This window comes from Paramormyrops kingsleyae, chromosome 18, assembly GCF_048594095.1.
Source record: "Paramormyrops kingsleyae isolate MSU_618 chromosome 18, PKINGS_0.4, whole genome shotgun sequence".
NCBI classification, from domain to species: Eukaryota; Metazoa; Chordata; class Actinopteri; order Osteoglossiformes; family Mormyridae; genus Paramormyrops; species Paramormyrops kingsleyae.
Genome location: NC_132814.1, coordinates 10,048,147 through 10,063,145, shown reverse-complemented (window position 1 = coordinate 10,063,145; position 14,999 = coordinate 10,048,147). Strand labels below are relative to the sequence as shown.

Genomic DNA, 14,999 nt, shown 5'->3' with positions numbered 1-14,999 from the left:
CCTGCCCCACAGTCAGGGGGCGCATGTGGATCGTGTCCCAGAAAGTTTTATTTCCGGCATGAAACGGTACTTGTCGATTTTGGAATGTTGTGGATGTACGCCCATGTCAAAGGAACGCGCTGGGGGGGGGGACTGCACGCACATGCGCTGGGGTGGGATGGGGGGGGGACTGCACGCACATGCGCTGGAGGCAGCGGATTACAGTCTTAGTCTGGCTCTTCGCTTCTGCCATCCATTTCCTAATGCCGCCCAGTGTCTTTGTCAGGTGCTGGTGGATTATGTCCTGGGGCGTGTGTGTGGGAGACCAGGCTCAGGAAGCCTCTTCACAGCTATAACAAATGGGCTAAAAGATTAAAAATGAGACTTTGAGAAGAAAAAAATCTTATTTTCGATGACTGGTTGTCCTAGTTTGACTTTTTCGTGGGGGGGGGGGGGTGTGCGGGGGCAGGGGGGCCTCCTAGCTCCGACCTGCCGCTCTGGTAGAATCCCTTAATCCTGTGAGATCAGCCACACACTTGCTCTGTTCGAGTCTTGGATTCTCCGCCTTCCTCTTGGACTTCGGCTGCGACGACTTGGAGGGCAAACGCCTTTCAAAATGGCAAAAAGAACAAGAAAGACAACATGCCTGTGGAAGCCGTTCAGGGAGAGCTGACCGTTCTTCTTAAAACAAATTTGGAGCGATTGTGTGCGTTCATTTCCAGCGTCAGTGCTATCTGCTGTGTTGGCAGTGATGCACTTTTGTTTAGAGATGCTAATTGAGCAATCACTGTGTCTCCATTTGCTGTCTTTTTGCTTTTACACACAGTTTGTCTCTTGCTCTGCTTTTTCTTATGTCTTTGCCTGGCCTCTATCAGGGACAGGCCTAGCATTTATATTTATCAATTGGGCTTTAGGGTCTCACTCAGGGACCCAATGATGCAATCACTCTGCCAGCCACGGGATTTGAACCAGTAACCTTCTGATTATGGAGTCCAAACCCTAACCCATCCTCCCTCCTCCACTCCTGTACTCTTATTTTTTTTTCCCCCACTTAATTGGTAACAAACTGCAGTCCTAAACAAAAAGCCCCCACCCGCACCCTACCCATTCCTGCTTGCCTTTGGTTCCATGTCCTCTCCTGTGATTTATATACGCTGGTCGGGACTCCAGGTCTCAGTTGCCCTGCACTTGCTTCCTTTCAGTGGGCGAGTTTGTGAGTGACGTCTTGCTGGTACCAGAGAAGTGCAGATTCTTCCACAAGGAAGGCATGGACGTCTGCGTGAGCCATCAGCAGTGGCACGGGGTCTCTAAGGAGGTAAGGCTCTGTTTCAGACACACCATACGCTCTGTGAGCTCTCCAATTCCATGGTTACCTTTAATTAGTATGGAAACGCATTCGTTATCGTTTTCTCCCTTTATTATTTATCTCATGAGGGTGACTATCTTTATTAGACATTTTTAATAATGGTTATTTGGCATATAAAATGTTTTCTTGCCTTTTCCTGACTGCCCTCCGTCCTTCTTAGAGTTCATAGACGTCTCTTCCACAGATTTCCATGATTCACACCGGTGTGCTTCCCTGCGTCCTGCCCTCTTGACGTGTGGCGAAACTCACCTCCAGGCCCGATAGACCTCCTAGCAATCTAATTAAGGCCCCTCTATTAAAAATGCTTGACCGCGCTAGGAAATGTCTGTGCCCTATAAAGCCCTCTCCCTGTAATTGCTACATGTAGTTTTGGCAGTGATGGTCTTGCCGTGACGGAGTTTTCCAGGACTAGTCCTGTGTGCTGATGCCACAGGCAAGATTCAGCTGAAAACAAATTTTGACAGTTTGTTTATATTGAAAACATTTCAGTAGCACAGAGTATCTGGCTGCTAACTAGCTAGTTTGTGTCTGTTTCAAAAGTAGTGAAATATTAATACTAGTGTAAATATCTGTGACGTCACAGAATGCAGCCAGAGGTGTATCTGTGACGTCACAGAATGCAGCCAGAGGTGTATCTGTGACGTCACAGAATGCAGCCAGAGGTGTATCTGTGACGTCACAGAATGCAGCCAGAGGTGTATCTGTGACGTCACAGAATGCAGCCAGAGGTGTATCTGTGACGTCACAGAATGCAGCCAGAGGTGTATCTGTGACGTCACAGAATGCAGCCAGAGGTATTCTGATTTTTAATCCCTCCCCCCTCTCTTTACTAGCTTTTTTGCACCCCCTAATCAAATTGCCGTTATTTCAGTTCTGAGAAAAAGCCGTATCGGGATGCAAGCTATTCTGCTATAAACCTACCAGCTGAACTAAAATTACCATCACAAAGAATGAATTTGGGAACATTGTTGGAAGGTGTCATCGGAGAAAGGTGCAACACTCTGAGCATGTTAACGCCTGCTGAGTGACGAATTAGTCACAATCAGCAAAAGTTTCGGGAACACCTTGCAGATACCGATGTCCCAAGGAGAAACGGGGAGATTGGGGAGTGAATGCTTAATAGTGTGTGAACGTCCTCATTCATGACCCATCTTTCTGCCATTCAGGCTTGCGCCAAGAGCGGTATGGTCCTGCATAGCTACGGCATGCTGCTCCCCTGCGGCGTCGACAAATTCCACGGCACGGAGTACGTGTGCTGCCCCCCCACCCACGCCGAGAGGCCCGCCCCACAGCCGCAGCCGTCTCAAGAGGAGGAAGACGAGGAGGGCGACAAGGATGACGACGAAGAGGACCTGATGGAGCTGGACGAGGATGAGGACGAAGATGAAGAGGAGGAGAGGTGAGCTTAGGTCCAACCCATGGTTGTTCAAGCAGATTGAAAAAATGTCTGCAGATCGAAATCGCAATTCCTTAACAGCTCCAGTGACTTAGTCTGCTAGATTACGGCCCTTTTTTTTTTTTTTTACATTGTGTTGAGAGACCGAGCGACCATTCCTAATCAGAGTGACAAACGAGCAGCTTCACCAGAGCATAAAACACAAACCGCATTCACTCTAATGAAGGGAAGGGGTGACATTGTTTTGATAGCCGGTTTGGTACAATCGAGAGCCAGAGATGAATAATGACGTATGTTACACCCAAAGCTGTGCATAGTTACATTAGAATGCTGTTTCCCTTTTTTTTTTTTTGCATTTCCAGTGAGACCCCAGCTCAGGAACAACCAACTCGGAAGGTCGAGGAAGTGGAGGATGACGAAGATGAGGGAGATGAAGAGGAGGATGAGGAGGAGGAAGAAGAGACGGACTACGCAGACTATGAGGGAGACAACGATGAAGAGAAGGAGTCAAAGGAAAAGAACAGAGAGAGCCCACCTGCAGACTCATCACTGCAGGAGGTCAAAGGTCAGTGTCCTGTCTCACATTCGAGGCCGGTCTCGCATTTCATTCCTGCATGTGCCCCCATGTCATTCTGTAATGCACCACATCATAAAACCACAATTGATTTCTTTTTGCTCCCATACCTCTCGTTGAACATTCAGTTTCAACGTATTTTATTCCATGTTTTTAAGGGCGAATTCTTGCAAAAATGTAATGATTCTATGCATCAGTTTTTCACTATTAAAATCAGCATAAAATAGCGCTCCTGGCCTTTTTATTGTAAGTAATAAGTTGGCACAGTTTTATTTCCTGGTGTGCAAATGACAATACGTGCTTGGTAATTGCACACAATAGCCAGTGAGATTTCTGCCACCGCAGACGCTTACCTTTTTATAGCGTATCTGTAATGGCAAACCGAACATGAGAAATCAGGTTAGCGCTGACATGAAATGAATCAGAACAATCATTACTGGCACATTTGGGAGCAGATTCATTTTACTCGTAACATACTTCTGATAGAAACACAAATAGAAATGTTAGTTTTCCCTTTGCCTATTTCTGTTTACGATGCATGTAATACAGTTTCCTGTGGATATGTATTATATCATCTGGTAAATAACAAATTGAATTTTTATTTTTGTTTGAGATTTTCCTTTAAGAATTGATCTTTGTATCACTATTCATGAATCTCTGTGTAGGAATACCTCCAATGACCGTTTTATATTCACCAGTGTGGGCGTAGTCAGTTAAACAGAGAGGCTATTGGTCAGTGGGGTACTTGTCGGCTCTCTGTCGCCCCCGAGTGGCGGGATGCTCTAACCGCTGTCCCCTGGCAGCCGTGTGCTCCCTCCCCGCCGAGACGGGGCCGTGCCGCGCCTCCATGCCACGCTGGCACTTCGACTTGAGTCGGAAGAGATGCGTGCGCTTTGTGTACGGGGGCTGTGCCGGCAACCGGAACAATTTCGACTCTGAGGAGTACTGCATGGAGGTCTGCAGGCTGATGAGTAAGTCACACGCACCTGTGCTCTCTCACACAAACGCACGATATCGTTTGGCCCGCCCACTGACCCAAACAACCAATTAGCATACAGCCCCATCACAACCTCTTATACACATGCACACAGAATCCCCGCCCCCCAAACTAGAGGGTACGCTCCCATACGTCCCGGCCTGAGAGGTCAGCCCCCATACTCGGTCACGCCTGACACTCAATCTCAGCACTGCAGCACTGTCCGTCACGTCTGCCTGCTTCCCGCTGAAGTCTCTGATCCTCCTGTTCAGTCTTTTGCTGTCAATCCTTTCAGCTTGTCTGTGTGTTCGTCTGCAAAAAGGCAGCCGAGATTTGAGATGTTTATAAGATTGTACAGTTTTCTGTGCAGGCTTGAGCTCCCTGCGAAGCGGTCTTTATCAAAATCTTTTTATGCCAATATATTAAAATCCTCAAATTTCAAACTGTACACAGCTCAATGAAATTGCATACATGTATCCTTCAGACTTGAAGGATCAGAATACAAGAACGACAGATGACAATACATAACACCACTGCAATGCAAAAATCCACATTCTCATTCGAAAAGTTTTTTTTTTGTTTTTTTGGGGGGGGGGGGGGGATGAAGTCAGTTTATTTTAGTAGCAGAAATTATTGTACTGCATGATCTTAAAACCTCTTGTCCTGCATTTTAGTACCTCTTGAAGTTGGGGCTTTTTTTGGGCAGCAGTATTTTAATGTCACCATTCTCTCATTCCCGTGGTCATACCAACCATGTCAGTGACAGCTTGGTAGCATCAGTCTCCATCATTCCACTTCAAACTGAACCTCTGTCATTCCTGATTTGCCGCCACTTTCTGGAATCCCCCTGCCCTTGAACGCCCGCTAATGCGCAGACATGCCCAGTGCCGATGGGCTTCCTCGGCCTCCTGAGCCTGTGTGCAGGCGACAGGAAGCTAATTGGAGGATAAACGGCGACAGGCGTGAGACTGACGGTCATCCAGATTAACGGCCTCGGTTCTGATCGCTCCTCTGCTCCCTGTGCATCTCTCGCACGGCTTTTCCTACCTCCCGCTTCTCGCATGCGCACGTTCGGCCCGGCCCAGCCCGGCCTAATCGCTGACTGCTTCCTTCTCCTCGGACGCCCCGCAGTCCCGCCCACCCCTCAGCCCACCGACGAGGTGGACGTGTATTTCGAGACGCCGGCCGACGACAAGGAGCACAGCCGCTTCCAGAGGGCCAAGGAGCAGCTGGAGATCCGGCACCGCAACCGCATGGAGAGGGTGGGCAGACATCGGGTTCCGGCTCCCTCCGAACCTGTATCTCCATACCTCGCAATTTAGACTGATGCTTCTCCGTGTCTGACTCTTTCTGGGCGTGTAGCTAAGGAAGGAATGGGAGGACGCTGAACTGCAAGCGAAGAACCTCCCCAAGACGGAGAGGCAAACTCTGCTCCAGGTAGAGTGTCGGCTGGGGCGCCCCCAGTCCACCCGCGCCCGGGAGTCTCGCCTGCATGTTGACCAGGTGGCCGCGCGAAACACCAAAGCACCTACTGCCTTTGTGTTCCGACCCGCAGCACTTCCAAGCTATGGTGGAGTCTCTGGAAGAGGAAGCAGCCAGTGAAAAGCAGCAGCTGGTGGAGACCCACCTGGCCCGCGTGGAGGCTATGCTGAACGACAGGCGCCGCATAGCGCTGGAGAACTACCTGGCAGCCCTGCAGGCCGACCCCCCCAGGGTGAGGAGCTCCGGGGCCTGACGAAATCATGACAGTAGCTAGAAATGTCACCTTCTGGGGCCGACCACCTCTCTTATGTGTATAGGGGCTGCTGTGAAGTGCTGGGCCCTCTGGTCTGATGGAAAAAGTTCACTTTAGTGGCATTTATCAGTGCTAATCTTTTCACTTTGTTTGGCCAAAATGGCCATTTTTACTATGAAGGGTTGCTTTATTATTCCTAGATCGCTGTTTGGGGGACCAATAGCTCACATTACCTGGCAAGCTTAATTATCCAAAATGGCGGCTTTTTTAGGGGTGGTAAATGAACGCGGTTTTGTTTTTGTTTTTTTGTGAAAACGTGCAGTCCATTTGAGCCGAGTCTCTCCACAGCCCCATCGCATCCTGCAGGTGCTCCGGAGATACGTCCGCGCCGAGAATAAAGACCGCCAGCACACCATCCGCCATTACCAGCATGTGCTGGCCGTCGACCCCGATAAGGCCGCCCAGATGAAGTCCCAGGTCAGGCCCTCCGCCTGTCTCTCTGCTGCCCTGCCTCTACGCTGCATGGTGGTTGGGTGACGCGAACAATCGTGGGAGTTCCAGGGCAGGCTTGGAAGTTGCCTTAGTTGAGCAGAGAGGGGCTATAAAAATCAAGATGGCTAAGTCAGTGCTCTTTTGCAGTTGGCATAAGACTGTTTAGTGTAGGAAGTTCAGAAGACATTCACTGATTGGCTGGGACTCCTCTGCTGACAGAATGCTCCTGTTCTGCTAAACACCGAAGGCTTTAAGTTCTCCACCAGGCTGAGTCACGAGCATCTACCAGGAATGCATTTGATGCCTGAATGTTGGCATCTCCTCGCACTGAATACATTTCCTTTCCTTTGACTTGGTTCACACATGTGTGTAAATCCTTGTAACATAGTCAGGCGGCGCTTTGCTTGTCCAAACACTCCTGCTTTGTGAAATTGGCATGTAAAATGCAGCAGACTAACCTGCCCCCCAGTTCATATCTCTGTCGACTCGCAGGTGTTCAGGATAATTCAGGCTTGTTTGGCTGGAGGGAAGTGGCAGGTGGTGATCTAATCTTCAAGGCTTGATTTCGGGGTGGGTGGATGGGGGGGAGGGGGGCAGTTTAACGTCCTTCCACGTTCGGCGTGATTCATCACCTGCTGCTGTGAGATACCATCGCCATGCAAACAGATGTTTTGAGTTTTTGAAAGCTTAAGCGGGCTGATGGGACTTTACCGCAGAAGCTGTAAAGCGTAGAAGCGCCCAGAGTGTTTTTGTGCAGCTGGAATCTATAGTTTATGTATAATCTGCTTATTATGCATTCTACATGGACATTCTTGGATATGACTTCTGAGAAAACACCTTAATGCAAAAACATATCCTGTCATCCATGGAACTGCTGGGATACACAGGACCATCTTCTTCGATTTTACGGTGTCATTTGTCAAGAAACTAAATCACATTTAAGTGCTTTTAAATACATTTAATAAAACGTTAAATTGAAGTGCTGCGTATATGCACCATACTGTGTTGTTTATGGGGTCTCTAGTGCCCCCTGCAGTTGGTTCATCAGTACTGCTCTTGTTTTGTTCATACTTCTGTCAACATCTCCTTTTGCAGGTGATGACCCACTTGCACGTGATTGAGGAGAGAATGAACCAGAGCTTGTCGCTGCTGTACAAAGTCCCGTATGTGGCTGAGGAGATCCAGGATGAAATCGGTGAGTGCATTTATAACGGGGGGGGGAAAAACCAATCAGTTTGTTATGATGTATTTTACAGCCAGTGGACTTGCAGCGCATGCAGCGATATAGAACTGTTCTCTTCGTGTATGGTTACCTGTGAAAATATAGGTTCCCCTTACAAATTCAGGCCTACATAACTGGTCTAAGTAGATAGTGCTGCTGCTACTACATTTTAAGAAGTGCTTCCACATGATTATACCTAAAAATTTGTAGTTGTAAGGCTTGTGTGTTCCTGCAGCACTGCTTCTATTAGTAACGGCATTATTGCTGACAATAAAGGAGAGTTATTATGTAGCTGAGGCAGTAAGTCAAGTGGCTCATTGCGCTGCCTCTCTCTCGCGAAGGCTATTGGCCATGATTCTCTCTGTCGTTGTGTTTTGGCCGTTACCTTTCAATGCCTCCCCTCATGCATTCAGGAATGGCCTCCAGTAGGTCTGTTGTAACGTTCTACCGCCAACCTCACAAAAGCTGTGTTTTAGGTCTTTTTGTCCTTCCCGTTCTTTAACTTATTTTTCACAAACTGCATATCAGTGCTGATTAAAGGAGCTGAGTGACAGAACTGGGTCGAGGCGCTCTTTGTGTGCCTGGCGGTCGGGAGACCTGCAGATCTCCCTGTGGAGAGCGGCCGCCCATGTGTGCCTGACGCGCTAGCTGGAGAAAGCGGCATCTTTCATTGATAACTTGTGCATCTTGGCCCCACTCCTGCATAGATGAGCTCCTACAGGAGCAGAAGGCAGACATGGACCAGTTCCTGTCCTCTATCTCCGAGTCCCAGCCCGACGTGACGGTGTCCTCAGAGGTGACTGTGGCTCGGGCCGGCTTGGAAGGAGAACCTTACCGGCCCTTCCAGGTCGACACGCTGGGTTCTCGGCAGGTGATCGAGGGTGAGTAATATCCAGCGTGTGCCTCAGGGCTGAGGGGAGGGGCATTCTGAGTGGCCTATAGCAAGGACTGAGGACAACCTCAGTCTCCCTTTTGACCCCCCACTCACTGTGCGATATTTTGAGCAAATCACTGGGTGTGTGTAAGAGGTCTAGGGGAACTTGTGGAGGCATAAGTATGTCTTTTGTAGTATAGGAGCAGACGGTCCAAATGCTCTTGGTCGACAGCCTAGTACGATTTAGTGCAGAGGTCTTAGGTGTAGACCAGGGTTCCCCAATTCTGTTCCAGGAGGGCCAGTCTCAGACATTTTAATCAGCTAATTGGCAGGTTTAATAGGTGTGTTTGAGCAGGGACGTCTGCAAGACTGACTGTCCAGGATCAAAATTGCAGAACCCTGATCTAGACTTCCTGGTTCTTTTTGGTTCCAGACTTGCAGTCAAATTAATTTGAAGATTTCAAAACCTAGTTGGTTCAGTTTGGGAATTGGTGAGTTCAGGGTAATGACATGCGTAATATCTGCATGGGCCACCTCTAGCTGTCAACCTCCATGTACTCCTGCATCTCCACACTTGCCTGCATAATTTTTCCCCCAGTCTCACCTCAGCACATTGGACCCCTTTTTGAATCCACCCTTTGATTCAGAGCTACGTAGCTCTGGTCCTGAAGGTGCTCCTTGTACGTGGGCTCATTAGCCAGTCGGATCCTTCACAAAAACAGCCTGTTTGTTTTTATTGTAAAAGCATGACTGGAAGTCATCGGCGGCACCTTTGCTTAAAGAAATTTGTGTTCTTTTGTAAAAAAAACTTCTTTTTTTTTTGTGAGAAAATTGGCTGATCCATATCTAATGCGGAAATTGGCTGGAACAAAAGTCTGCGTAGACCGTCTCACGGGAATGAAAGCACTGTAGCAGAGCTCTGAATGTCCAGCCCTCCTTTTCTTTACTTTCAAATTCCACGTTGCAGTTTTTCTTAGCATTTTCCCCCCACGTACAAACACATTGTTACCCATTTTTACAGGATGTTTGAATAATGCTGGAGTTTCTGCCAAGCCTCAGTTAACGATAGGGTGACCTTCCATCCTTTCTGCTTTCCTGAGTTTCCTTTCTCCCTCTTTCCTGCCCTCTCTTTTGAATTATTATTATTTTTCTATTTCGCTGTCCCAATGGCTTAGGTCCACTTCCCGATTCCCCACGCGCCATCAAGAAAGGTTGGTGTTTCTGCTCTTCCTGTCACTCTCCTCCAGCATCCGTTCCCAAGACCTCCCCCTCCTCCCTTTGATATACCGGAGAGCCTTCCTTCCTTCCATTGCTAGTTTCCCTGTCATTTCCACCCCTTTGCACCTGCCTCACTTCAGTGTGTTCTTTTGGTCCATTTCTTCCCTCTCCAGCCTTGTGTTTATTGATCAGAACCACAGAGCAGATCGTCCCAGTGGCTTCCTGTGTCTCCCATCCAGTCTCGCTGTAATGTGCTGTCTGGCAGTGAGAGCAGTGCTGTCAGTCGACCCATATGTAAACGTCAGGATTTAACCTGGAGCAGTGATCAGTTTAGCTTTATTGATTTATTTTTGTTGATATATACATATATATATTTCCACCTGTCATCTCACATGCACGTCTTCTCATGACAACATATGCAACATCACCCGTCGATCTTCAGTGTATCAATTTGTACTGGACCTGTAGGTTCTGACTACGACGATGAGGCCATGATGTCTTGAATCATGATCATCCACCTGTATTCTGTTGTATTTAAACTCTAAAATAAAAGCAGGTGAAACTATGTACAAAACAGGAGTAGAAATTTTAGAATTTAGTTAACTTCCAGAGTTTGCACTTATGATATAAATGTAATAGTCACTGAGTGTGACTAGTTCGATTTACATCACTTCAAGAGTCACGTTACGTGTAGAGCGTCAGAAGAATCACAAATGCAGCACATGGCCTTTGTGCTGATGAAGAAGCCCTGACGAGGTAGCATGACGTCCTTCCAGCATGTCCTTACTGGGTTTGTGGCTTTCGCAGGGTCTGGGATCTCAGGCCTCGACGGGCTGATCGGTGCCGAGGAGAGAGTCATTAACAGCAAGGGGAAGATGAACAACGACGTGGTAAGCGATTCGCTCCCCCACCTGAGTGCTCCAAAGGGTCCCACCCCACACACGAGCGAGTGACAGCTTCAGTAACCAGCTTCCCAGCTTCCGGTTCCTGTCTAATGCCACCCCGAGAAGCAATGGTTGCTAATTTTGTCGAAACTGTTGCTCCGATATTTGGTTGGTTGCTGCTTCTTTTTGTTTTGTTTGGTTGCTTGCTTGTTTTTGTTTTGTTTGGTTGCTTGTTTGGTTGCTTGCTTGTTTTATATTTACTCCCCACCGCAAAGTCTGAGCTTTATGAATCAAGTTCAGTATCAAACCACATACTTGCTGCATGCTGCCTGAGGTCAAGCATGGAAACGCTCGTTAATGTGCCGCCCTTGGATGTTCTCTCTTTCTCTCCCCACATCTCCTGGTGTGTTTTCTGTCCACGAGAATCCACGAGAAGGGGTGCCACATTCTGTTATTTGTCCTGTTATTATATAGCTTAGTGAAAAGTGTTCATTTTCACCACCAGCTGACTCATGGTCACTGTTTTACTCTGATGCCCAAGCACAGAGGTACCTTTCTTCCACCCTAAGCGTAGTGATTATCTTTTTAGCTACATTAGTTGGTTGGCATATATGTTTATTTTTAATAATTTTCTTTATATGTTTGTTTAATCAATTAAGTGTATGGCAGCAATATAGTACATGTCCTCCTGTACTGCTTGGTGTTCCTGTGCCTTGTGCACCTTCCCATCATTCTCAGTGTTGCGTATATTCGCTAAGTCATCGGTGCCCTTTGACAGTCCTCGCGCTTCCTTAAAAGAACGCACGGAACGTGGTATCGCTCTGCTGTAGGACGACCAAGAAAAGTCTGTGGACATTGCTGAAGCAAGCACTGTGGATCCTGAGGAGCAGAAGCTGCAGTTCTCGCTCAATACATCGTCCGCCCGCCCGCGCCCCTGTAAACGTGTGCCTAAGCGTGCGAGGTCTCAGAGAGTGTAACGTGGGCCTGCCTGTCTGTGTTGACAGGTGATTGATGAGTCTCTGGATGTTAAAGAGGTGATTTACAGTGCAGAGAGAGTCAACAGTGTGCATGATGATGAGCTGGTGAGTACAGCGCCCCCAGGTGGCAGCCTGAGGAAGTGTGGCTGGGGCTTGGAGATGTCGGGGTGGAGGATAATCATAGCTAGTAGAATATGAATTATTAAAATTTAATTCCCACTTCTCTGCTTTAGATTTAGAGCTTGGTTGGATTTGGTCAGATTCTCACTGCATGTATGCATGTTTTGTTTCATCACCTGTCATTGTGTTCTTGCATATCTAGGTATCTAATTTATGAAGAGATCCCAACAAATGTCTTGTAATTCTGATGTCTTCTGCAAAAGGAAAAATGGTCCTATCTGAGCAATTTAAATAGTCTGCTTATCTAAATCATGTAAGCAGTAGGTTTAGGTACCTCTACAATATGCAGTACACATTGTCATCAGTGATATACTTTGAATACCAATGATTCTGTCTTGCTTGTTCTGTTGTGCCTGCACTTTCCTGTTTTTCTCCTTGGCAAGTTAAAATCCTGGGTATTTTGCACAGGGTTTAGCTTCTGCTGCCCTCTTCATTCCCATCTGTCCGTCTGTCTTGGTCTCCTTTTCTCTCCACCCTTTATCTTTGGCTACGCTTGGTACATGTCTGTCTCCTTCCTCCCTTGAGAATACTATGAAACGAAGGCTATTGGCCATGATTCTCTTATTGCCACTCATTTATCGCTTTCTACAATAGGAATCATACCGGCCCCTGGGGGAGGAGTTTAGCTTTGGGAGCAGTGCTCTGATTGGTCTGCTGGTAATTGTTGTGGCCATAGCGACAGTGATTGTGATCAGCCTCGTCATGCTACGGAAGAGGCAGTATGGCACCATCAGCCATGGTATCGTGGAGGTGAGTTCGGCGACCTCAGGTAGACGTGTCACACTGTTTGCTATAAGCTTTACAATTTGTCTAAAAATCAGTAATTGTACAGTTACTTGTAAATTAATAAAAGTAAAATGTAATAGATTTATGTTGATCTCACCTGTTTGTGTAAATCACAAGTACTCAACTTCCAAACTTGCACAATACTATACAGAATATCAGCGAGCATCATCATCTGCATTAACTGTTAATTGATAAAATTAAGTCAGTAATGGCGCACATAGACCATAAGCCAGAGCAAAATTCTAGAAGCTTAAGGTGATGTTGTAGCAGTTCAGTGAAAGTAGGATATGTCATGCGTGTCCGTCAATTTTCTGTAAATGTGTTTGGGTACTGCAGTCTGATACTATCCTGTCTGGCCCAGATTGATCCCATGCTGAGCCCAGAGGAGCGCCACCTGAATAAGATGCAGAACCACGGCTATGAAAACCCCACCTACAAATACCTGGAGCAGATGCAGATCTAGCTCAGGGAGCCAGGGGGCGCTGTGGAGCAGAGAGAAGAGCAGTCGAGGGCAAACATACCACTAAACAATAACAATACTGTCCAAAAAATATTCTTCCTACATGACGATTGCAAATTGTGTCACATTATAAACCTTAATAAAATCTAAGTAATGCTACTATGGTTTTATCGTAGAACAGGTTACTTTTGTCCTCCCCCCTCTAAAAAGACAGCGTAACCATTTAAGACTCTTGTGGAATGTGATTTGACAAATTATTCAACAGTGAATGTTTCCAGAATAAGGAAAATTACTCAACTTGGGTTCATTCAGTATGTCGGGGTTTTTAAATTGCCAGACCAAGTGTGCAATTGGTTCACAACAACTAAATGTAATTTAATAAGTTGTTTAAAATTGTCAAAATGTCTAAACCTAGATTTTAAGGTTTTTTCTTTTCATTTTAATAGATTGCTTGTATATGAAGGTTCTTTGTACTGATTTTAATGTATAGTGAAACAAAAAGGGTTTTATTTTTTCCATTCTTTGCTATTAACTACAAACTAATGTATTTCTTAATACAAATAGGTGTTACTTCATTCCTCCTTTCCCCTCTCCCTAAAAAAGCTGATGTGTAGGATGCTGACTCAGCTTTTCTATGTAGGATGTGATGGTATCGATAGGAACACCTCGGGGAGCGTGTATGTGTGCGAGTCGATGGGGCCGCACAGCCCTCCAACCTCAAGCTCCCTTACCAAGCACAGGCAAACGGAAGCCCTGTGACATCACTCCTGAGCATGACACTCCACTTCCTATTCCGTTTGGATGGTGACAGCTGCGTCTCCCTCAAATGATTTGCCATTTGTTCAGTTTCAGTGAAACTGATTCATAAGGACCCTGGAATAGAGGAAATGAGGGAGGTTCTCGATTTAAAAGACATTTTCTGGCCCGACACAGTCTTGTGTGAATATATCAGTGCCAACACTGGCAGCCATAACATTTTCAGTTCTCTGGTGAAAGAACGGCAACGAAAAAGCACCATAGCACTGCACATGTATCACTTTAAATTATAAGCTCATTAATTTCTGTATAATACAGGGTGGAGCTCTAATATATAACAAATAAGAAATTTACCGTTGGTTATGTCTGGCAAAGGGTCATTGAGGGCTGGAGGCCTGTACAGACCAACAGTCAGGCCCAGTCAGCAGGTCTAACGGAGGCACAACCCGTTTCCCATGTAAATGATGCAAAGAGAGAACTGAATTTCTTTTCACACATAATAATGTCTTTGTATGCCTGTATAGTTGATGTCGCTGTCGTGGCTTTTATGGAAGACAACCTGTGGTGTGCATTGTTCTTATGACCTATATATATATATATATATATTTTCCAGATTTGTTTTCTTTTTTATTTCCTATTCTGGATTCTGTTCCCTTCCCGTGGCAGTACCTCCTATGTATGTGGCTGTCTCACTATGCACCAAAATGGCTTAAAACCTTGTAAGTACCTGTTTAGTTGCAGGAGGAGTAAGAATGATTACAAATATACATACATTTTAAAATAAAGCAAAATTATGTTGATTGCAGAGGTGGGGGCGCATCAATAAATTCACTTTCTTCCATAGATGCTGTGAATTTCAGTCTGTGTTTCATTTTCTGTTGTTTTGTTGGTTGTCACAAACTCCTTACGTCTTCTTCTGTTTGGAGATCTTTAGTGTTTGAGCCAGTACAGGCTGTTCTCTGGGTTAAGAACGTCTGACTGACGGACTGCCATAAAAATTTGGGTTAAATACAATTGTTGATAACTAACACGCACACTGCTTTGTGATGCTTGTGAGGACATTGAACAAATTCAGCAGTTTATCGACTCAAAATGCAGTGCGAAACTGTATGCGCTTACCTTTA

At 46.4% G+C, this 14,999-nt stretch overlaps 1 protein-coding gene across 6 annotated transcripts in view; it reads left to right on the top strand.

Annotated features, from left to right (window-relative positions):
* The window catches only part of LOC111837952 (amyloid beta precursor like protein 2), a 42,632-nt gene extending 27,914 nt beyond the window's left edge, over nt 1-14,718 (top strand). For 2 of the 6 annotated variants that reach the window (XM_023800437.2, XM_072702431.1), the window contains 15 exons: nt 1,182-1,294; nt 2,512-2,744; nt 3,104-3,306; nt 4,119-4,286; nt 5,423-5,553; nt 5,654-5,728; nt 5,847-6,005; nt 6,375-6,503; nt 7,614-7,713; nt 8,448-8,621; nt 9,790-9,825; nt 10,640-10,722; nt 11,721-11,798; nt 12,468-12,623; nt 13,021-14,718. In XM_023800437.2, coding sequence (XP_023656205.1) covers nt 1,182-1,294; nt 2,512-2,744; nt 3,104-3,306; nt 4,119-4,286; nt 5,423-5,553; nt 5,654-5,728; nt 5,847-6,005; nt 6,375-6,503; nt 7,614-7,713; nt 8,448-8,621; nt 9,790-9,825; nt 10,640-10,722; nt 11,721-11,798; nt 12,468-12,623; nt 13,021-13,122 — 1,940 coding nt within the window. In that variant the 3' untranslated portion in view covers nt 13,123-14,718. The remainder of the gene's footprint in view (nt 1-1,181; nt 1,295-2,511; nt 2,745-3,103; nt 3,307-4,118; nt 4,287-5,422; nt 5,554-5,653; nt 5,729-5,846; nt 6,006-6,374; nt 6,504-7,613; nt 7,714-8,447; nt 8,622-9,789; nt 9,826-10,639; nt 10,723-11,720; nt 11,799-12,467; nt 12,624-13,020) is intronic. The other 4 variants (XM_023800442.2, XM_023800439.2, XM_023800438.2 and 1 more) reach the window with 4 other exon arrangements.
* Nucleotides 14,719-14,999: the final 281 nt, after the last annotated feature.